Genomic DNA, 23,571 nt, shown 5'->3' on the forward strand with positions numbered 1-23,571 from the left:
ATCCAACATCATTCTAACATTCATTAATTTTACAATGTCTCTGTAGATAGTCTTTAAATTTCTTCCAGTCTTCCTCCGACTCTTCTCCCTGGTCTCGGATTCTGCCAGTCATTTCCGCCAATTCCATGTAGTCCATCACCTTCATCTGCCATTCTTCCAGGGTGGGTATGTCTTGTGTCTTCCAATACTTTGCAATAAGTATTCTTGCTGCTGTTGTAGCGTACATAAAGAAAGTTCTATCCTTCTTTAACACCGATTGGTCAACTATGCCCAGGAGAAAGGCCTCTGGTTTCTTCAAGAAGGTATATTTAAATACCTTTTTCAATTCATTATATGTCTCCCAGAAAGCCTTAATCCTTGGGCACGTCCACCAAAGGTGAAAGAATGTACCTTCAGTTTCTTTACATTTCCAGCATTTGTTATCGGGCAAATGGTAGATTTTTGCAAGCTTGACTGGGGTCATGTACCACCTGTATATCATTTTCATAATATTCTCTCTTAAGGCATTACATGCCGTGAATTTCATACCTGCGGTCCATAACTGTTCCCAGTCAGCAAACATAATATTGTGTCCAATATCTTGTGCCCATTTAATCATAACAGATTTCACCGTTTCGTCCTGAGTATTCCATTTCAACAGCAAGTTATACATCCTTGACAAAGTTTTAGTTTTGGGTTCTAACAGCTCTGTTTCTAATTTTGATTTTTCCACCTGGAAGCCAATTTTCTTGTCCAAATTATATGCCTCCATTATCTGATAATAATGAAGCCAGTATCGCACTTTGTTCTTTAGTTTCTCAAAACTCTGCAGTTTTAGTCTATCTCCATCTTGTTCCAAAATTTCCCAATATTTCGGCCATTTAACCTCCATATTGAGCTTTTTCTGAGCTTTTGCTTCCATCGGTGACAGCCACCTTGGGGTTTTATTTTCCAATAAATCCTTATATCTTATCCAAACGTTAAACAATGCTTTTCTAACAATATGGTTTTTAAATCCTTTATGTGCCTTGACCTTATCGTACCACAAATATGCATGCCATCCAAATACATTGTTAAAACCTTCCAAATCCAAAATGTCTGTGTTTTCGAGAAGTAGCCATTCTTTCAACCAGCAAAAAGCTGCTGATTCATAATAAAGTTTAAAGTCTGGCAGGGCAAATCCACCTCTTTCCTTTGCATCTGTTAATATTTTAAATTTTATTCTAGGCTTCTTGCCCTGCCAGACAAATCTTGAAATATCTCTCTGCCACTTCTTGAAACAGTCCACCTTGTCCACAATTTGCAATGCCTGAAACAAAAACAACATTCTAGGCAATACATTCATTTTTATAGCAGCAATACGGCCCAGCAATGAAAGCTTCAAATTTGACCATATTTCTAAATCTTTTTTCACTTCAACCCAGCATTTTTCATAGTTATCTTTAAATAAATTCACATTTTTTGCTGTCATATTGATCCCCAAGTATTTAACTTTCTTAACCACTGTTAAACCTGTCATGTTCTGAAATCTCTCTCTCTCAATTGGTGTTAAATTTTTCTCTAAAACCTTGGTTTTTGACTTATTCAGTTTAAACCCTGCGACCTGACCAAATTCTTGAATCAGTTCTAAAACCCTTTTAGTACTAGATTCTGGCTCCTGTAACGTCAATACTAAATCATCTGCAAATGCTCTCAGTTTGTGCTGTTTGGCCCCGACCTGTATACCCTTAACCAACTGGTCCCTTCTAATCATATTCAGCAGAACCTCCATGACCGATATAAAAAGCAATGGGGAGATTGGGCAACCTTGTCGTGTCCCTTTTTCTATTTTAAATTCTTCCGTCACCACATTATTTACAATTAATTTGGCCTTTTGTTCTGAATATATTGCACTTATACCGTTTTCAAAACCTTGGCCTACCCCATACCCTGTAAGTTCTGTTTCATAAAAGTCCAAGAAATGTTGTCAAAAGCTTTCTCCGCATCCACAAATATCAGAACTGCCTTAGTGTTTATATTCACTTGTAGTTTCTCTAAAATATTAATTATATTTCTCACATTGTCAGATAAATGTCTTCCTGGGAGAAAGCCTGCTTGGTCTTTGTGTATCTCTTCCACTAACACTCTTTTTAGTCTTTTAGCCAAAATATCTGCAAAAATTTTGTAATCCACATTAAGCAGTGATATGGGATGGTAGTTCTTAAGCTGCGTCTTTTCAGTCTCTATTTTCGGTACAAGTGTGATATATGCTTCTTTCCACAACTCTGGTGAAGGGAATGAGGCTTCTGATGGGGGAAAAGACTTCATTTTCAGGGCTGACAGTCCACAACCGCAGCCCTCCTTTCCCAGACCAGACACTCCCAGCTCAGGGGGAGAGAGAGAGCTGGAAGCAGCCAAGGCAAGGGCAGTGTCAGCTTTGTTCTGGAGCTGACAGAGGCTGGAATGTATGAAAGCAGGCAAATAGAGATAAGGACGCTGGAATGTGAGAGGGAGGAGGGGCAGCCGAGTGGCAGAGCTTCAGAGAACAGAGAGCAGGCAGCACAGATCCAAATACCAGTCTTAGCTCAGAGACAGAAGGGGAGAGGGCAGGAATAGCTAGCCCCAAAACTCGAAGGCGCGAAAAGGTCAGTGAGAGGAGAGGGAAAGAGCAGAAGTGAAAGAGTTTTTTCCCCTGCTGGAAGAAGAGGAAGGGGCGGAGTTTAGACTTGGCAACTGCAAACTTGGAGTCAGACACGGAGTGAAGGAGTGATTTATGTGTTTGAGCAACAAACCTGAGATAATTACTGCCGGTGTCTCGCTTCTGTGGGAGAGCCAAGCCATTACAGGCAGGCTGCCAGCAGGTCAGATAGCCTTGGAAGTGTTGTCCACAGATGGTGAGGAAGAGCCAATCCAGGCTATCAGTCCTTGATCTCGGTATTGGGAATGCCTGAAAGAAGAGCGGAAGGGGGAGGGTGAACGTAGGAGATTCTGGCATCGTTTCTGTTGGGGTTGGAGCTCTGATTCAGATTAGAGCATCTGTTGTTGCTAGGAGGGAGTGAGAAGCTTGCTCTGGATGTCTTATTCTGTAAATAAAACTAACTTGAACTGACAGGAGTCTTCCTCTTTGCAGAGCAGCCCATGGCCAGAGGTCGTTTTAGGCAGACCCTTTCCCTCAACCTTGTGGGATCTGGGGGGCTTCATTTCAGCCCTTAGTCCTGCTCCTGAAAGCTTGGCAGATCTGGAGTATTTCCTCACACATTGCCATGACTGAAAAAGCAATCTTTTTTATATATATAATTAAAATGGTACTGCAGTGCTAAGAAAGCTCAAGAATGCAATTCCTGTAGGATTTGGCAACTTAGCAAGCCCAATGCCACTCTGCCAACTGTCTCACTCCCAGCTAACTAATCTGGAAAGCTGTCCTGTCATCTCTGCAAGGACTTCAGTGTCCCTTGAATTAGCAGTTCAGCATTTCTGGAAGTGGAAATGATATACCTTTGTACATTAGCATAAAAAAACATGCAGGAGAAAGTATTACTCATTTATGATGAGAATATGATTTATCGGCTGTGCTGAGGACTGCAGGGCCTGCTCCCTTCTGGCCTGGAGGGCGGGGCCCAGGCCCTCCCCCTCCCAGCTACAAAAGGACTCCTGCTGCAGTGCCTAGAGGGTGGGGCTGGATTCATTGGAACAAACTCTTCGGGAATTGCAGGCGGCGGGGGGGGTGTTCTACTATTGCTTCCCTGTTTCAAGTGTCTAATGTGTTTTAATATGTTCTTAAGCAGTCTATGGCATTTTTAGTTTTTTCTTCTCCCCCCCTTTTTGCTTTGTTGAGGATGGGATGGACATCTGGTTGGGGGTTAATTTTAGTATAATTGTTGTTGTTGTTGCTGTTTTGTTTTTGCTTTTTATTGTTTTATTAGCTGTTGTATAGTTTGCGTTTTAAGGTCTGCCTGGGAGTGGGCCCCAGCCAACAGAATGGCTGGGGCAGTTTTCACAGGAGGGGATGCACTGGGTCATCCGATCTCAGAGATCACGGGTAGGAGGAGGAGTTACACTAAGACCAGATCATGTCATTACCAAGGAAGCAGATTTAGTTGTTGTTTGAGGATTATCCCTGCCTCCGGGTCTGGTCTTGACTGGATGGATTCTGGAATCAGCATGACCTGAAGGTGCTGCTGTGCAATGCCAGGTCAATGATTCATAAGACCACGGCCATCCATGACTTCATTGTGGATGGAGGACTTGACCTGCCATGTGTGACAGAGACTTGGTTGGATGAAGCAGATGGGCCTGTCCTTGCCGCTGCTTGTCCACCAGGTTTCTCTTACGCACAGCAACCCAGGTCATGTGGCTGCAGAGGGGTGGGGTTGCAGTGATTTTTAGGAAGTCATTAGCTTACACCAGGCGTCCTATTGGGAAGACCAAGTACTCTGAGTGCATGTTCTGTAATGTTGGGCAACAGGAGCAGTACAGGATTTCTTTTGGTGTACTGACCTCCCCACTGCACCAAGGATTCCCTGTCCGAGCTGCTTCAGGTCGTGGCAGATGGCTGTTCTCCTGGAGACACGTAGTTTTGTTGCCCTGGGGGATTTTAACATCCATGCCAACACAACTTCACAAGGGGCTGCTCGGGACTTCGTGGAAAGCATGGCGTCCATGTAGCTGTCCCTGAATAAGTCGGGCCCAACTCATAGTCACGGACATGCCTTGGACCTGGGGTTCACCTCTGTGGATGTGGGTGATCTGACACTAAGTAAAAGCGAAACTAAAGAAGTGCCATGGTCAGATTTTGCTAATTAACAGGCTGAAAGGAAAATACCACGCTGTCGCATGAGAAGAACAAAGGAATGTTTATTGTCTTTGCTGGCCAGACAGACAGGCTTGGTGGATTCACATCCAAAAGGACTGAGAACCCTCCTGAAGAAGGAGCCTTCCTTATATACTTTTCCATTATCTGTTAAGACTATACATATGCATAGAGTACCTTCCAATCATTTGGGATAACACCCTACGAGTGATTCCATATAAGGACTCTGATTAATTGCATATTAATTAAGCAAACAAACAAAGGACTCTCTGGGCACCTTCATGCAGCACGTGGGCCTCTTCTGTATTATGCATACACTCTGGTATGTGGTGAACAAGGAGAAAGGCCATTCCTGGTACCTTAAGGACAGAATGTCTCCTGATACAATGGGGCAACTCTTTGGTGCAAGATTAGCTGCAGGTCTCTAAATGCCACAGTCAGATCACTTCGTGGTGCAACTGGACTTTTCCGTGACCCTTCCCCTCTGCAGGGAGGTAGGACCAATACGGATGCTCCACCCCCGCCACTTAATGGATCCAAATGGTTTCCAGAGAGTGGTAGGGGATGCATTATCCCATGTTGATGACCTTTTAGCTGATTTCCTGGTGGCCCACTAGAATATGGAGTTAACCAGTGCTATCGACTGTCTAGCTCTGAAGCGCCTTCTCCGATTGCATGAAGTGCAGACAGCCCCGTGGTTTTCCCTGGAGCTGAGCACAATGAAACAATTGCTGAGATGGCTAGAGAGCCATTGGTGGAAAACTCATTTTGAATTGTACCAGAGACGGGTTAGAGCTCAACGTCAAGCCTACCAAGTGACGATAGTGGTGGCGAAGCGGACTTTCTTCACTGCTTCTATTGCATCTGCAGAAAACAGCAGCAGGAGACTCTTTCAGGTGGTTTGCAATTTAACAGAACCACCTTTGCCATCAGAGCCTGGTAAAGACCCCAAGATCTCCTGAAATGATTTTGCAAAGTTTTTTGCAGATAAAGTCGCTAAGACTCGGAAAGCGGTAGACTGCACCGTGGGAGCAAGGCCAGAGCAGGAGAGTGCTAGAACCCTGTTTGGTCAAGTTGTATGGAATGAATTCCAATCTGTTACCTCCAAGGATGTGGCCAGGCTGCTTGGATGAGTGAAATCAACCACCTGTCCCATTGATCCCTGCCCATCCTGGCTTACAAAGCGAACTGGGAAGGGCTGGACGATGGGCTCTGTGGGGTGTTGAATGCTTCCCTCTGTGAGGGCGTCTTCCCAGACCCACTGAAAGAGGCGGTCATTAAACCGCTTCTTAAAAAAAAATAATTTGGACCTGGCCAATATGGCCAACTATCGCCCAGTCTCAAATCTTCCATTCTTGGGTAGGGCGATTTAAGAGGTGGTTACTGAACAACTACAAGCACGTCTGGAGGATCTGGACCATTTGGATCCCTTCCAATCAGGATTCAGGTCTCTTCCCCGCCCCCGCAAAATCGGCTTTAAACGGTTCCATAAATATGTCAATCAATCTATTGGTGGGTGGGGGTGAGTGGAGAGGGGGTGTGGCCCCTGAAGAGAAGCTGCTCTGGCAGAGCACAAGCCCAGCCAGGAGGGAAAGTGGAGGGTGGAGGGAGCGGGGGGGAGGCAGTTGCACAGGCTCCACACTCCGCCTGAGTTGCTCCCCGTCTCTGGACCTCCACTCCCCCCCCTTCTGCGCTCCAGAAATTCAAGCTGAATTGAGAGACCAGCCGGGATCTGTTCAGGGGCGCAGCGTGTCGGTCAGGTTGTGCAAAGCGAGAGAGGGCTGAGCTGGGGGGACTCGCTTGGCAAGGGTTAAAGGGAACCGAGCTGCCTTCCTAGAGAGGACAGGAAGCAAGGGGGGCCAGGTCCTCCAGAGCCAAGGCCCCTCCCTCCCAGTCCTTTCCTGCTTTGGTGTCTCTCCTGCAAGGGCTGCCTCGCTGTCCCCTCCTGGGATCTGGTGAGTCTCCTCTCCCCCCCCCCGAGGGTGCAGTGGGGAGACGTTGGGGGTCCCAGGGCTGCAGGGGAGGATGGATCATGGGGGGGGGTGATCCCAGGAGCAGGGTGTCCTGCCAGGGATAGGTGAGGTCGCACAAGGTTTGCAACTACAGTGGTGCCTCGCAAGACGAAATTAATTTGTTCCGCGAGTTTTTTCGTCTAGCGAATTTTTCGTCTTGCGAAGCATGAAATCCCATAGGAATGCATTGAAAATCAATTAATGCGTCCTATGGTCAAAAAAAGGCCAAACAAAGCCAAATTTGGTACAACAAGAGTTTATTAACTGCTCTTTAAAGTCACACATACTGTAAAGAGCATTTCAAAAATTGAAGGAACAATAAATTAAGTTTCTAAACATGACAGAAAAAGATTTAAAAATCAACAAAGTGTACAGTACATTTTCTAAGACTCTGGGGGACAACTCAAAGAAGGTTCCTCTTCCACTCTTTGCTTCTTGCTGAAGAACCTGTCCATGGTCTGCTGCTTCATCCGCCTTTTCAGCACCTCCCTGAAAGGCGAGATGACCCTCGTATCAAAAGTGTTCACAAGGTCATGTGCCACGTGCTTGTCAGGGTGGTGCCGCTGTGCAAAAGCCTGCACATCCTTCCACTTCAGGCAAATGTCCCACAGTTCTTTGGAGGACAGCCGTTCCTCAGTTGCTTCCTCCTCTTCCAGCGAGGCCTGCTCCTGCGCAGCCTCTGCCTGCAGTTCAACCAGCTCCTGGGTGGTCAGCTCGTGGTCGTGCTCCTCCGCCAGCTCGCTGATGTCCTCCTCTGTGACCTCCAGGCCCATGGTCCTCCCCAAGGCAACAATGTCCTGCACCACTGTTGACTCTGGTGCATCAGAGTCACTTGGTGCCACACAGTCCGGCCACAGGCTGTGTCAAGCACAATTCAAATTTCTCTGGCTGATCCCGTCCCAGGCCCTGGTGATCATCTTCAAGCAGGTGACGATGTCGAACTGGTCCTTCCAGAATTCCTGCAGGGTGATGGTGGTGGTGCAATCAGTCACCTCGAAGCATCGCCTGAAAAGCTCCTTGGTGTAGAGTTTTTTGAAATTGGCGATGACCTGCTGATCCATCGGCTGGAGCAGTGGCGTGGTGTTAGGCGGCAGGAACATGATGCTGATGAAGCTTAACTCCTCCAACAAGTCCTCCTCAAGGCCTTTAGGATGAGCAGGAGCATTGTCCATCAGAAGCAAAGCCTTCAGCGGCAGGTCGTTGTCCAGCAGGTACTGTTTGACAGCAGGGCCAAAAGCAAGATTGACCCAGTCCACAAACAGCACACGTGTGACCCAAGCCTTACTGTTGGATCGCCACATGACACTCAGTTGCTCCTTGTCGACCTTGTGTTTCTTGAAGGCCCATGGGTTCTCCGAGTGGTACACCAGCAGGGGCTTGATCTTCAGGTCGCCACGCGTTGGCACAGAAGAGCAGGGTCAGACGGTCCTTCATGGGCTTGTGGCCAGGCAACTTGGCCTCCTCCTGTGTGATGAAAGTCCTTTTGGGCATCCTCTTCCAAAACAGCTCGGTCTGGTCGCAGTTGAAGACCTGCTGTGGAACGTAGCCCTCCGTCTTCACAGCCTCCAGGAACTCCGCTGCAAAGTCTTCAGCCACAGGAACATCAGAACTGGCAGCCTCTCCATGCCTGACCACGCTGTGGATTCCAGATCTTGCCTTGAACCGGTCAAACCAACCTCTGCTTGACTTGAAGACTTCTGGCTCGCCTGAGGTTCCTGGCTGTTCCCGGACGAGGTCTGCGTGCAAGGCCTTGGCCTTCTCACAAATGATGGCCTCAGTCACTGTGTCCCCTGCACGCTGCTTCTCTTCTAACCAGATGAGCAGCAACTTCTCGACCTCCTCCAGAACAGCTGGGCGGTTCTTCATGATCCTGGTGACTCCCTTGGCTGCATCAGTCGCAAGGATCTTCTCCCTCATCTTCAGGATGGTCCCGATGGTCGATGGATTCCTCCCGTACTCCCTGGCGAGGTCTGTCACACGCATTCCACCATCGTGCTTCCGGATGATCTCCTTCATTTCCAGCGTCACCTTCTCCTTCTTCCTCTCGCCGGCCTCTGCAGCAGCAGTCTTCTTGGGTCCCATGGCAGCACAGCTCCTACCTTCGCAAACTCAAAAAAAAAGAAAAAAAAAAGAATCAGTGCTTCACATCCAAAAAATTCAAAAGCACCCAGCCACCCACCACACAGAAATTCAAACCCAGAACCGAGTCCTTGAATTCCAAACACCCAACCCAAAATCCAAAACCCCCCCAAAAAGTTTTAAAAGTCTTCTAAAACCTCAAATGGCCGCAAAAGAAGTTTTGGAAAAGCTTCAAAAATCACCAAAGTCTTCAAAAACCTCAACTGTTCCCCCAGCCACCCACCCACCACACAGAAATTGCAAACCCCTCCCCAACTGTTGCAAACCCCTCCCCAACTGTTCCCCCAGCCAGCCACCACACAGAAATTCAAATTCAGATTATTATTATTTTTTTAAAAAAAACATGTCCCAATGGTCACAGAAAATCATAAAAATGCAGAAAAAACCACACAAGCTCCCAGATTCTTGCAAACCCCTCCCCAACTGTTCCCCCAGCCAGCCACCACACAAAAAATCAAATCCAGAATTTTTTTAAAAAAAACAGCAGAGTTGCCCAATGGTCATAAAAAAATCATAAAAATTCAGAAAAAAACCACACAAGCTTCCAGATTCTTGCAAACCCCTCCTTAACTGTTCCCCCAGCCAGCCACCACACAGAAATTCAAATCCAGATTATTATTTTTAAAAAACCAACAACAACATGGCCCAATGGTCATAAAAAAATCATAAAAATTCAGAAAAAAACCACACAAGCTTCCAGATTCTTGCAAACCCCTCCTTAACTGTTCCCCCAGCCAGCCACCACACAGAAATTCAAATCCAGATTATTATTTTTAAAAAACCAACAACAACATGGCCCAATGGTCACAAAAAATCATAAAAATTCAGAAAAAAACCACACAAGCTTCCAGATTCTTGCAAACCCAATCAGCGTTACCGAACAGCGCCCCTTGTGGCCGCCACGCAGGTACTGCAGGCAGCGGGCGCCCAATTCACTGTCTTTGACAGCTCTCAAATACAAAGTTTCCGAGTTCAATTGACCGTGACTGATTTAATCAAAATGTTGCAACCCGTTTCCGGAAAGGTGTCAGGATGCTCAGATTACCTGCGCTACCCCTCCCCTGACTCCTCCTGTTCTTAATATAGTCATGATGTAAATATGATGTATTTCTAGGGGTGTAACTTAGGGGATTAGGAGCTAATAAAAGTTGGGGTCTTCTTTTGTTCTGGGCTTCCATCTTGCTTCACCTCGTGGGCGGTGGGAGTCCTGTCACGACAGTCTTTTTTCTTCAATAAAGACCAAGCCTACAGGCTGCTGATTTGCTTCCAATTTGCTCTGGTTGGTGTCTTTGCTTTTGTCCAAGGGAGCCCTCGGATTTTCCGGTAACAGTTTTGGCGACCGTGCTCAGGGACACTTGGTTCTCCCGTAGAGGTGAGGAGGGAGATAGAGGGGATCGGGCGCCACTGGGCAACCTTAGCCCAGGGATCCTTTTTCCTCTCCCTGCCTCCTCTTCGCGGGTGGTAATCAATCGTCACCAAAAGCTCAACCAGGGGAAGCAAAGGCAAGGTCAAGCCGGCTAAAGGGAAAGGATCCCGGGATCCGCAAGGGACACCTACGAACGTGAGTATGGTTTGAAGAAAATACATTGGGAGGGAGGTGGAAAAGTAACGTCCCCACAACAGCCAGACTTTTCTTCCTTTTATTTCCGACGTCACCCCTCGGAGTCGACCGGGAACGTCCTAAACTCTCTCCTTTTCTCCCCCGTTTTTCCTCTCGGAGCGTGGCCGGGAAAAACGTGGTGCTTATTGTTTCCCTGACGTCCTCTCTCAGAGTCGCCCGGAGGCGTCCCCTACGAATCTCCCTCTCTCCTTTTCTCCCCATTTTTCCTCTCGGAGCGTGGCCGGGAAAAACGTGGTGCTTATTGTTTCTCTGACGTCCTCTCTTGGAGTCGTCCGGAGGCGTCCCTACGAATCTCCCTTTCTCTTTCTCTCCCCGTTTTCCCTTTCGGAGCGTGGCCGGGGAAAACGTGGTGCTTATTGTTTCTCTGACGTCCTCTCTCAGAGTCGCCCGGAGGCGTCCCCTACGAATCTCCCTCTCTCCTTTTCTCCCCCGTTTTTCCTCTCGGAGCGTGGCCGGGAAAAACGTGGTGCTTATTGTTTCTCTGACGTCCTCCCGGAATCGTCCGGAGGCGTCCCTACGAACCTCTCTCTCTCTCTCTACCTTCCCTGTTTATGCAAATGAAGCCGCCCCTCCTGCTCTGCGACCCTTGTTGGGGATGACCCGTGTACGTGAGAACGCAAGGTCATTTGCTTCCTTTCAAAACTTTGTTTTCTCGGACCCCGATCTGGCACTGCACTGCGCAGGTGTTCAGTAGGGAGCCCGAACTTAGTCCAAAAGGCTAGGCAGGAGGCTGTTGTGGAGGGTAGAGCAGGAGGTTCACAAATTGGGGCCCCACACTAGGATTAGTCTTGTAAACAGCGCTGAGGTAAAGGAATTCCGGGCAGAGAGACCCATGGTTTGATTTTCCGGGCAGAGGGACCCGTGGTTTGATTTTCCGGGCAGAGGGACCCGTGGTTTGAGTTTCCGGGCAGAGAGACCCGTGGTTTTGTTTCAGGTTCAGGTTTGAGATTTCCAGAAATTAATTCGTGGTTTATAGATAAGTAGGAATTGTCTTAGTCAAGGATACTTCGAGTACTGAAAGGATCTTTTATCTGTCCCCCCTTTCTTCCCATTGCCCCTCCTCCCTTGTGTGTGTGTTTCCACTCTTTCTGTCTTTAGCGTACTTCGTTAACGAAAAAGCCTAATAATAACGCATGAGAGAATGGGAGCCCACGCTTCCAAGCATTCAGACTGGACTCCTCCAGGCGACAAGGCTTCCGCGAAGCCTTTCAACCCAAGGGAGGACTCTGATACCCCTCTTCAATTCGTCCTCCTAAACTGGAAAGAATTGAGAGGGAGGAAGGGACTCTCAAAGTCCAAACTGAGGGACCTTTGTAACATCTCGTGGGTCGCTTTTACCCACCACCTAGAGCCAGCCTTGAGATGGCCACCTCACGGTTCCTTTAATCTCGTGAAGATGCAAGCACTTAAATCTTATCTGGCTGATGAGAAGCCCCGACAACTGTACTATCTTAATGCTTTCGTTGAAGCCCGTGAATTGTTTCAACGGCAGCAAGCCCAAATTGTTCGACAGATGGCTGTTTTAAAAGCAACCGGACCTCCCCCATATGATGAGATTAGAGCCCAGGAGGAACAATTGGATAGGACTCTCCTTCCTTTCTACTATCCCGAGCCACGAGTCCCCTGACCACCAGGATCTGGGGAAGGAAACAGAACAGGAGCCGGTGGGGGAGGCGCAGGACCCAGAGAAGACGTAGCAAATCCACTCGCCACTGCCCCTTCCCAAAGCGCATCAACTACATCGCCGCCTAACCCTTCCCCAAGTGCGTCCAACATAGGAGAAGACCAAGTAGACTTGGATCTGGGACCCCTACTCAACGGGCAACTTCTAAACGGAGGAGGAGAGGGACCCGTCTCCAGTAGAACTCGGAATAGGGATAATCTGCAGAACGGAGAAATAGAGGGCCCCTTTCCTCTAAGGGCATTACCTATACCCCCAGTCAGGGCAGGGGACCCACCCCGCATGGTTTTTACTCACCAACCCTTCCTTACTTTGGACTTAATGAACTGGTCCGATAAGATGCCCTCCCTACGAGACGACCCTGACAAATGCCACCGCCAGGTGGCCACCATCTTCTCCACCCACAACCCCACGTGGGCGGATGTACATATGTTGCTTGGGGCTCTTTTTAATGAGGCAGAAAAAAGGGAGATACTGGCGAAGGCAGGGGAAGCTCTAGCTCGGGAAGACTATCAACCGAACCGACCCGCCTCAATGGCCCCACTGACCGCCCAGACGCTACTTAACGACCCTGACTGGGACTACAATACTACTGATGGTGCATGGGGCTTAAAGATTTTTAAGAAAGCCATCCTAGATGGCATTAAAGCTGCAGGACAGCGAACCGTGAACTGGACCAAAGTCCAAGCCGTCCTTCAAGGACCTGACGAACATCCATCCGATTACTATTCAAGGCTAGTCTCTGCTATTAAAACCTGGGGTGGGACAGATCCGGAGAGCCCGCAGCACGAGGTAATAGTCAAAGGATTTTTCAAAGACCAAGCTACAGCCGACATTCGGAAAGCATTAAATGCACACCTGGGATACGATGGAAAAACCATAAACGAAATCCTTTCCATCGCAAAGTCCGTTTTCAACTCAAGGGACGAACGGAAAAGAAAAGACCAAAAGCCCGACCCCCCCCCGGGTGTTAGCCTACGCGGCCGGGGTTCCTACCTTCAAAGAAAAATTTCAGCCAGGGGGACCCGAACCACTAGACGACCGTGTTTGTTTCAACTGTGATGAAGTAGGGCATATAAAAAGATACTGCCCCCTTCTGACCGGAGCTAGAAGGACCGAATATAGGAATCCAAGACCGTACAGACCAGAATACAGGGAAACTACCTACCCCAAATATAAAGAGTCTAACCCCCCATACGAACTTAATCGATCCTCGGCCCAAATGCAACCCCGCGCAGGACCCCCTCCTCCACAACCTTGACCCCGAAATCAACCCCACGGCGATACCAACCCCTTCAAGCAGGGAAGTCGCTCCATAAATCCAACTCGTGAAATGGTAATGGAAGAGTACCAGGAACATTGACAATTAGAAGCAGATCCCGCCTCCTTTTCTTTCCTCTGCCCAGTCTTGCAACTATCCTCCTCCGACCCCATATGCACTATGCAAATTGATGGCCAGTCCTATGACTGTCTCTTAGACACTGGAGCCACCTACTCCACCCTTACAAATAGTCATTTGGCCCCGGGGGAAGAAACCAGAACCGTCATGGGGCTTGATGGAATCCCCCAGAACTGCCCTCTCTCCAGACCTGCAAAGGTCTCCATTGGGCCTCTCTCGGTTAAACATACCTTTTTACTAACTTCCAGTCCAGTCAACCTCCTGGGGAGGGATCTGCTCTGCAAACTAAATGCTACTATCCAATGCGGCCAAGAAGGAATTTATTTACACATGCCAAACGACTCTATTTTCAATTTCCAAGGGGTTTTTCAAGAAGCTAACAACAAAACCATTGACCTTCCTTCCGAACTTCTTAATAGTGTCCCCTCTTGGTTATGGGGAACTGAATCAACATCTGTTGGACTCCTAAAGTCTGCAACCCCAGTAAAAGTTAACTACAGGAAGGACCTACCCTTTCCCTGCACCAAACAATACCCCCTACCTCCCGAAGCAATCGAGGGACTCACTCCGATGATCGATGGGAGTCCTAGTTCCCTGTGCCTCGCCATGTAACACCCCCCTCCTTCCCGTCAAGAAACCTAACACCAACCCCGTCAAATGGCGCTTGGTGCAGGACCTTCGGCTCGTCAATTCTTTCGTTATCCCCAGACACGCCGTAGTAGCCAATCCCCACCACCTTCTGAGCACCATTCCGGAGGGAACTGTAGTTTACTCCGTCATAGACTTATGTTCTGCCTTCTTTAGCATCCCCGTAGACCCAGAGAGTCAATTCCTCTTCGCTTTCACCTGGCAAACCGGTCAATTAGCGTGGACCCGGTTGCCCCAAGGGTATGTAGAATCTCCGGCAATCTTCTCTTCCATATTACACCAAGACCTACTAGATGTGACCCTCCCAGGGGGCTCAGCCCTCAGGCTTTACGTTGATGATATCTTGCTCTGTGGGCGGGACTTGGAATCCTGTAGATCAGATACCATAGCTCTTTTGATGATACTGGCACATAAGGGCCACAAAGTATCCCCAAAAAAGATACAGTACTGCCAAAAGGAAGTGAAATATCTTGGCCACATCCTAGGAGAAGGCACCCGTGCCCTAACCACAGATAGGATTGAAGCTATAACGAAGCTACCCCTTCCTAAAACAAAAAGGCAGCTCAGGGGTTTCATCGGGATGAGCGGATTCTGCCGAGCATGGATCCCCCGCTACGGAGAGTTCACTTGTCCCCTCACTGCAATGACCCACGATAACGCCCCAGACCAACTACAATGGACAGCGGAGGCACTTGAAGCATTCGAATCTATCAAACGGGAGTTGAGATCTTCACCCGCCCTCGGACTCCCTGACTATAGGCTTCCTTTCTCCTTATTCGTCCACGAAAACAAAGGGGTGGCCTCGGGTGTCCTCACGCAACCATTTCAAGGAAGGAACAGACCTGTCACCTACTACAGCCTCCAGTTGGACACCACTGTAATGGGGAATGTGGGGTGTCTGAGAGCAGTAGCAGTGGCAGCATTACTCCTAGAATAGGCGCAAGAGACTGTTTTGGGACATGACCTAACTGTAAACGTCCCTCATGCCGTAGCTACCCTTCTCAGCTTGCAAGGGTGCCAACGCTTCACTATACAAAGGCTGAACAGGTACGAGGCTATCCTCCTCAGCCTGTCCAATGTCACCATAAAAAGAGTAAACTCCCTCAACCCTGCGACTCTCCTACCCCTCCCTGATGATGGCACTCCACATCACGACTGCTCCCAAGTGGTTCGCCATGCCGAAAAACCACGGGAGGACCTTGACTATCTCCCCTTAACGGACCCCGACCTCATCTTGTATACTGACGGGAGCTCGAAGATAGTGGGAGGGGAACGGAAAAGCGGATACGCTGTTGTCAGCGACACCGACATCTTAGAAGCACGCCCTGTCCATGCCAAGTACAGTGCGCAGGCTGCCGAACTTATCGCTCTGATCCGAGCCTGCGAGTTAGGGGCGGGACAAAGAATTACCATTTACACGGATTCAAAATATTGCTTTGGGTTGGTTCATGCCACTGGACAGATCTGGCTACAGAGGGGCTTTCTGACTGCTGCAGGCACCCAAACAGCTCACACACCCCTAGTACAACGCCTCATGGACTCTATACATCTTCCCGAAGCTATAGCGGTAGTCCACTGTAAAGCCCATACCAAGGGGAAGGACCCAGTCTCAATAGGGAACCGTTGTGCTGATCGCGTAGCACAGGAAGCAGCCCGCCAGCCATTGTCCGCAGACAATGAATTCCAGGGACCTCAGGTTCCTTCAGATGTGGACTTTGAACAAATGTACAAAACCGCAACTCCAGAGGAGATAAAGGGATGGGAGGAACAAGGCGCTCTTTTAAAAGATGGCATTTGGTACCTTCCCGATAAGAGACTCTTAATGCCCAGACTCTGGGTACCTAAACACTTAAGGATCTTACATCAATGTACCCACTGGGGAAGGGACAAACTCATAGACGCAGTACAACGCTGTTGGTATGCCTCAGGACTGACTCTCGCCGCAAAGGCTGCAGTAAAGAACTCTCACACCTGTCAGACTTTTAATCCAAAGCATACCGCCAGATGTCCACCAGGAGCCAGGCCATGGGCTTTCGTCCCATTCGAAAGTCTCCAAGTAGATTTCATAGACCTACCCCCTTGTCAGGGCTACAAACACGCCCTCGTCATCATTGATCAATTGACCGGATGGGTAGAATGCTTCCCGACCCGCCGAGCCACTGCTCATATAGTTGCTAGAATTCTACTCCATGAAATCATACCGTTTTGGGGTTCTGAGACACATAGACAGCGACAGGGGCTCACATTTCACCTCCGACGTAGTCCAACAAGTAGCTAAAGCTCTAGGGTTTAAATGGAAATTACATACCCCATACCACCCCCCTTCCTCAGGACAAGTAGAGAGAATGAACCAGCAGCTGAAGTCTCAGCTAGGGAAACTCTGCAGAGACTCCGGAATCAAGTGGGTCAACGCCCTGCCCTTGGTCTTGCACAATCTCAGAGCATGTCCCCGTCGGAACCTAAATTTGTCCCCTTATGAACTACTTTTTGGGAGGCCCTCCCCTATATATAACACGCAATTTCCCCCATCAGAACTAGAAGTAGGCGAATCTGAACTGACCAAATATATAATACAGCTCCAGAAGCAACTCATTGTTCTCCACAGATACGCAGCTACGAGCCAGAACATACCTCTAGACGAGAACATTCATCCGTTCCAACCAGGAGACTGGGTACTGGCAAAAACTTACCAAAAAGTACATTTGCAACCCACCTGGGAAGGACCCTACCAGGTACTTCTCACTACCCCAACTTCCATCAAGGTAGCAGAGAAGTCGGCCTGGTTACATCATACCCGGTGCAAACCTGCTTCTCCACCCGACCCCGCCGCCGAGAGCGCACCCTATTCTGTTCCTCCTCCACCGGCAGACGACGACACCTACATAGAGGTAAACCCACAGACCGGACCAGATCGGGGCACGAATCGAGCCCAACAGACCGGACCAGATCGGGGCACGAATCGAGCCCAACAGACCAGACCAGATCGGGGCACGAATCGGGCCCTACAGACCGGACCAGATCGGGCCACGAATCGGGCCCTACAGACCGGACCTGCTTCAACACCAACGCCGACCCAGTGGACCTCCGAAATCATCCCAACAACGGACAACGGAGAGCAACCACCGATCCGCCTCCGACTCCGTAAGACACCATTGCTCGCCTCTTGACAGCTCGCCTTTGACAGCTCGCCTCTTGACAGCTCACCTTTGACAGCTCGCCTTTGACAGCTCGCCTTTCGCAGCTCGCCACCCTGTTCCCGGCCACCATGCTCTTCACCAGAATCATCACACGTCCTTCTTTCTCCGTCCTGCTCCTCTATCCCATTTTTTCCACCACTTTGACCCCCCATGACCACGCACGTTTCATGCCCTGGATTACAAATTGAACACCAATACCTTGATTCCGGCATTGTAGACATGGTAAAAAGAGGAACTCTAGACCGACTTGGAGATTTTGACTTTTGCGTACCAGAGACCCGTGTTCTCCTTCGCCATTCCATACTGCCCACCCTAACCCAACACCAAATTTGGGAACTGTTTGTCTGTTCTCCAAACTACACCCCACTCGGCAAACTCGTACTCACCAGAGATGGTCCTTGGAACCGGGCCCGTTGTATAAATGGTTCCTATACGCTATTCTTCGACGGTGTACCCCAACAATCCCTGAATTGGACAATTCTAGACAATGGCGGTGGGGAATCCGTTTACACTGACCGAAATCATCCAACAGACCGCCTGATCCATGGATTTTACTGCCAGAGAGTGGACACCGTACCCCGTCCTACCACCCTCCAAGGCGTTTGCCTCCGAAGGTACTGCTGCGTCTGGGACATCGGTCCTGCCTCCACCTGGGATGGCAGAGCGTACCTCGAAGGCTGGTATCACTCCACCACCACACCCACCCAATGGGATACCACCGGACTTCAACGATGTGGTGGTGTAGCTACAAACCTCACCTACCTACATCGACAAGACCCCCTCCACCCCACAGGCACAGCACCTCGACAAAGGGGGGAACTGTCGATATCTGAAACCCCTTCCAATGATGACCTACTATCAACCTGGCACTCTAACACCTACGTGAAACTAGTCTCCGAAATTGCAAAACAGACGACCACCGATGACTGTTGGATCTGCGCCAATGCCCCTGCTCACTTCCACAGTGGCATTCCCTTTCTCGGAATACCCCTTACTCTACAACAACACCTCTCTGCTGACGTACAGTCCTGGAACCTGACAGCTGTAAATCTGACTCACCAATACATCTACCTAACCGGACCTACGAAAGGAGACCTCTGTCGCAAGTTCAGCGGCAATGATAGGATGATTGGAGAAAGTACCTGTAAGTACGTTATTGATATCACCCTGACTGGTAGAATCACTGTGCGGCAACAGGACACCCCCTCCCCCCATCCAGATCTGTTGTCTGCCTGGAAACAAGTAATGAATTTACCTGATTCTTGGGACCCTTCCCCCGTTGCCCAGTGTTTTTTTCGTACCTTCCTCACGGGCCGTATAGAATCCTGCCTACAGGGTTTGTTTTGGGTGTGTGGTCACCGCGGATATGTATGGGCCAGCCCCCACTCCCGAGGCACCTGCTACCTTGGACTTATCTTGCCTGCGATCAGAGTCACCCCAGACCTTCCCCCGGGAAGGAGACGCAACAAGAGGGCAAAAGACCTGTCAGAATTTCTGACGTGTCAGCCAATGAGGAAACCTACGGACGAGCCCTTTTCCCCGCTTACGGAGCAGGCTCCAACCATGTGGATATTCTTAAACTGACGGACATTCTATTGACTTTTATGGAAGAATATGGGGGAACAGTCAGCACCCCACAGCCGAACGTCTAGTCAAGAGCCCTTGTGGATGTGCTTGCGTTAAATTGAAGCAAGTCATTTCCCCCCTTAGGTGGCAAACGAAACAGGATAATATGCTTGTCTGTTGATCATGGGAGAGCTGTAGAAATAGTGCGTCTTGATTTCAATAAGGCTTTTGACAAAGTCCCCGCAATATTTATGTGAGGAAGTTGCTAAAATGTGAGCAGAATGCAAAGCTCAATATGGAGGCCAAATGGCCGAAATATTGGGAAATTTTGGAACAAGAGGGAGATAAATTGAAATTGCAGAGTTTTGAAAAATTAAAAAACAAAGTGCGAGATTGGCTTCATTATTATCAAATAATGGAGGCATACAATTTGGACAATAAAATTGGATTCCAGGTGGAAAAATCAAAATTGGAAACAGAACTGTTAGATCCCATTTCTTTTTAAAGAAATGGTATTGCAGTGCTAAAAAGGCTCAAGAAAGCAATTCCTGTAGTAGCTGGCATCTTAGAGAGCCCAATGCCACTCTGCCAACTGTCTCACTCCCTGCTAACTAATCTGGAAAGCTGTCCTGTCATCTCTGCAAGGACTTCAGGGTCCCTTGAATTAGCAGTTCAGCATTTCTGGAAGGGGGAATAATATACTTCTGTATATTGGCATAAAAAGCATGCAGAAGAAAGTATTACTCATTTATGATGTGAATATGATTTATTTATGTTGAACTTCGCTGGGTTCCTCCTTGGTAGCCAGTGCAATGGTTTCAGCAGGGCTAGAACTCAGGACCCGCTGCCTTGAGGGACATCTAAGAGCAGTTGGGCAGGGAAAGGTCTCCCTGGGGAGGGGGGGACTCTCCTTCCTTGGAGGTTTCTAAGAACAGATCGGACGGCCATTTGCCATGGATGCTTTAGCTGAGATTCCTGCATTGCTGGGGTTGGACTGGATGACCCAGGGATCAGGGCCGTATCTAGCAAGAAAGTGGCAAGGAAGTCCCCCCCCAGGGGGATAGCCCCCCCCCGCAAAATCGGCTTTCAAACGGTTCCATAAATATGTCAATCAATCTATGGGTGGGGGGGGGAAGGGGCGCGTCCCCCCAGGAGAAGCTGCTCTGGTCCAGCCGGGAGGGAAAGGGGGGGGGGAGGCAGTTGCACAGGCTCCACGCTCCGCCCCAGTTGCTCCCGTCTCCGGACCTCCACTCGCCCCCCCCCCCCCCAGCGATGGATTAGAGAGACCCTTCGCCAGCCGGGATCTCTTCAGGGAGGAAGGGCTGAGCTGGGGGACTCGGCTTGGCAAGGGTTAAAGGGGACCGAGCTGCCTTCCTAGAGAGGGCAGGAAGCGGGGGGGGGGGGAGGTCCTCCAGAGCCAAGGCCCCTCCCTCCCCAGTCCTTCCCTGCTTTGGTGTCCCTCCTGCAAGGGCTGCCTCGCTGCCCCCTCCTGGGATCTGGTGAGTCTCCTCTCTCTCTGGGATCTGGTGGGGGTCCCAGGGCTGCAGCAGGGAAGGAGGCCTGGGGGGCCTGATCAGGGAGGGGCCAGGTCTGCCACGCTCTCCTTCCTGCAGATCAGAGGGTCCCAAACTCATTTGGCCTTCCGCCCCCCCTTCAGAAAAAACGACTCCCCCGAAATCTCCTTTCTGTAAACAAAGGAGTCCTGGGACTTTAACTCTCTGTGACATCACTCAGCGCCATTGCACAACAGAGGAAACATCTGCAAATGGTTTTCCAAAGCTGGACGAGGAGGTGGACTAGCCCCCCCCCCAAAAAAAAAACTCCACAGGGAGGAAGGAAGTTAAGGTGGGAGAGAAAGGCCAGGGATAAAGAGAGGGATCCCAGCCCAGAGTCTGGCTGCTGCATTGGGGACCAGTTTCCCAGTGTCTCCCAGGGCAGCTCCCCACGGAGGCCACGGCAGCCATCCCCTCGCACCCAGAGCAGGGCATCCCAGGACCACATCCTCTCTCTCCCAAAGGGATTGTTGCTGGCAAAGCAGCCGGAAATGGGCGCTGCTACTCCCTGAGCCTCCAGGGACCTGGGCATCAATGGCTGTGTGTGTGTTAAGATATCTAATAGAATAATCATAATAAATTAGCTGCCTCATCCACTTGGCCCTCAGGGGGTTGACTAGATACATACCTGGCCCTCAGAGCAAAGAAAAAGGGACCCCACCCCAGGAGTCTTTCTGGAGAGCGTTGTAGAGTCAAAGTGCAAAAAAAGGAGACAGAAGCAGGGGAGTGGGGGTGGGGGGGAGCAACTCCTGAGGACCCCCGAATGAGGACCCCCACTAGAGCCAGGCATCCATTTTCCACAAGATACAAATGACTCCCTTGTCAGTCAGTTCTGGCTTCAGGCATTGATTGGAAGGCAGGAGCAACCAGGCTGATTAAAGGTAAAGGTAAAGGTACCCCTGCCCATACGGGCCAGTCTTGACAGACTGTAGGGTTGCGCGCCCATCTCGCTTAAGAGGCCAGGGGCCAGCGCTGTCCGGAGACACTTCCGGGTCACGTGGCCAGCGTGACAAGCTGCATCTGGCGAGCCAGCGCAGCACACAGAAATGCCGTTTACCTTCCCGCTAGTAAGCGGTCCCTATTTATCTACTTGAACCCGGGGGTGCTTTCGAACTGCTAGGTGGGCAGGAGCTCGGACCGAACGACGGGAGCTCACCCCGCCGCGGGGATTCGAACCGCCGACCTGACGATCGGCAAGTCCTAGGCGCTGAGGCTCTAACCCACAGCGCCACCAGGCTGATTAATCACCCACAAACCCCTTCCGTTGCCTCCACATTTTGCATTGCAATATTCCTTAGAGGAGAACTAGACGTTGCTTTCTTCTTCTCCTTCTCCTCTTTTTAAAGAAGATATCTCATGGTTTGGGCTGTGGTGCCATCCAGCCCTGGTACATGCTTCCTTACGGATCCTGTTTCTTCTCCTGACCTACAAATTCTGTAACAGAACAATGTATTTGCTTTGTAGGATTTGCTAGAGCTTCTCATTCAGACAGACAGAACTTGGCAGAAGACCAAAGGGTACCTTCTGATCTCTCAGAGGCTTCCAGAGAGCACAGATGGATGAGCAAGACTCAGCTGGCCTTGGAGCAGGAAGAGGCCATGCCGTCAAAACTGGGAGCAGTGGGGGATTCTGGGAAAACTCTGTGCAGAAGATCCTGGGTGAGGAGGACGCCCTCCGCTCAGAGGTGCAGAGCCAGCAGTTGAGGCAGTTCTGCTGCCAGGAGGCCAAAGGACCCCGAGAGGTTTGCAGCCGACTCTACCACTTTTGCCACCAGTGGCTGAAGCCAGAAAGGCACACGAAAGCTGAGATGCTGGACCTGGTGATCTTGGAGCAGTTCCTGGCTGTCCTTCCCCCGGAGATGGAGAGCTGGGTGAGGGAATGCGGAGCGGAGACCAGTTCCCAGGCGGTGGCCCTGGCCGAAGGTTTCCTCCTGAGTCAGGCAGAGGAGAGAAAGCAGGTGAGAGAGACTTTCCTCTGGATACTCCCAAGGGGCTCCAAACAGGACGGAGAACATCCCATAATGCTCTAATGTTGGCCCATTCTTTCTCGGGAATGAGATCTAACACCCTTAAATCTTCTGTCTTTGTCATTCTCTTTCTAACATTTCTCGCCATTCATTCTCTGTTTTGAATCCTTGTTGCTCTTTCAGAAAAGGGATCGTTTTGCAGAAATGGCCCTGGATTCGTGTGAGGCAGAGAGGCCTCCGTTGGACACCAGAGAACGGTCACTGGGTAAGGAGGAAGGTGGCTTTTCTCTGTTTGGTCTTGTTCTGTTGGTTTTCCAGCTCATCTGAGGGTTCTTTTCATCTTGTTTTGGGGAGAACAGTTGGGAACAAGGGTGCAGAGGAAGGGAGAAGTATTTATGCACAACTAACATATGAAATGGGCACAAATGTCCAAATGTTCTTACCAGGTGTGGCTACCTTTGAAGGTGACCCGGAAACTGCAATCAATCCAGAACGCGGCAGCTAGATTGGTGACTGGGAGTGGCCGCTGGGACCACATAACACCGGTTCTGAGAGATCTGCATTGGCTCCCAGTACGTTTCTGAGCACAATTCAAAGTGTTGGTGCTGACCTTTAAAGCCCTAAATGGCCTCAGTCCTGTATACCTGAAGGAGAGTCTCCATCCCCATCGTTCTGCCCGGCCACTGAGGTCCAGCTCCGAGGCACTTCTGGTGGTTCCCTCATTGCGAGAAGTGAGGTTACAGGGAACCAGACAGAGGACCTTCTCAGTAGTGGCGGCCACCCTGTGGAACACCCTCCCTTCAGATGTGAAGGAAATAAGCAGCTATCTTCTCTTTAAAAGACATCTGAAGGCAGCCCTGTTCAGGGCAGTTTTTAATATTTAACGCTGTACTGTTTTTAACACTTGATTGGGAGCCGACCAGAGTGGCTGGGGAAACTCACCCAGATTGGCGGGGTATAAATAATAAATTCTTCTTCTTCTTCTTCTTCTTCTTCTTCTTCTTCTTCTTCTTCTTCTTCT

At 49.7% G+C, this 23,571-nt stretch overlaps 2 protein-coding genes across 14 annotated transcripts in view; both read left to right on the plus strand.

Moving 5' to 3' along the window:
• The window catches only part of LOC128412017 (zinc finger protein 420-like), a 983,187-nt gene that overhangs the window by 486,628 nt on the left and 472,988 nt on the right, over positions 1-23,571 (plus strand). The window contains exon 1 of one of the 13 annotated variants that reach the window (XM_053384765.1): positions 6,551-6,723. The exons of 11 other annotated variants lie outside the window; for them this stretch is intronic. The gene's annotated coding sequence lies outside the window, so the exon portion shown is untranslated. Of the gene's footprint in view, positions 1-6,550; positions 6,724-20,500; positions 20,558-23,571 lie in introns of those variants that run through there. One more of the 13 variants, XM_053384764.1, reaches the window with a different exon arrangement.
• LOC128412162 (zinc finger and SCAN domain-containing protein 31-like) lies at positions 339-22,615 on the plus strand. Its single transcript, XM_053385028.1, has 2 exons — positions 339-376; positions 22,049-22,615. Exon 2 carries the CDS (start codon positions 22,140-22,142, stop codon positions 22,611-22,613), a length of 474 nt encoding a protein of 157 aa, XP_053241003.1. The 5' UTR covers positions 339-376; positions 22,049-22,139; the 3' UTR covers positions 22,614-22,615.

Source organism: Podarcis raffonei, chromosome 4 (genome assembly GCF_027172205.1).
Source record: "Podarcis raffonei isolate rPodRaf1 chromosome 4, rPodRaf1.pri, whole genome shotgun sequence".
Taxonomy (NCBI): Eukaryota; Metazoa; Chordata; class Lepidosauria; order Squamata; family Lacertidae; genus Podarcis; species Podarcis raffonei.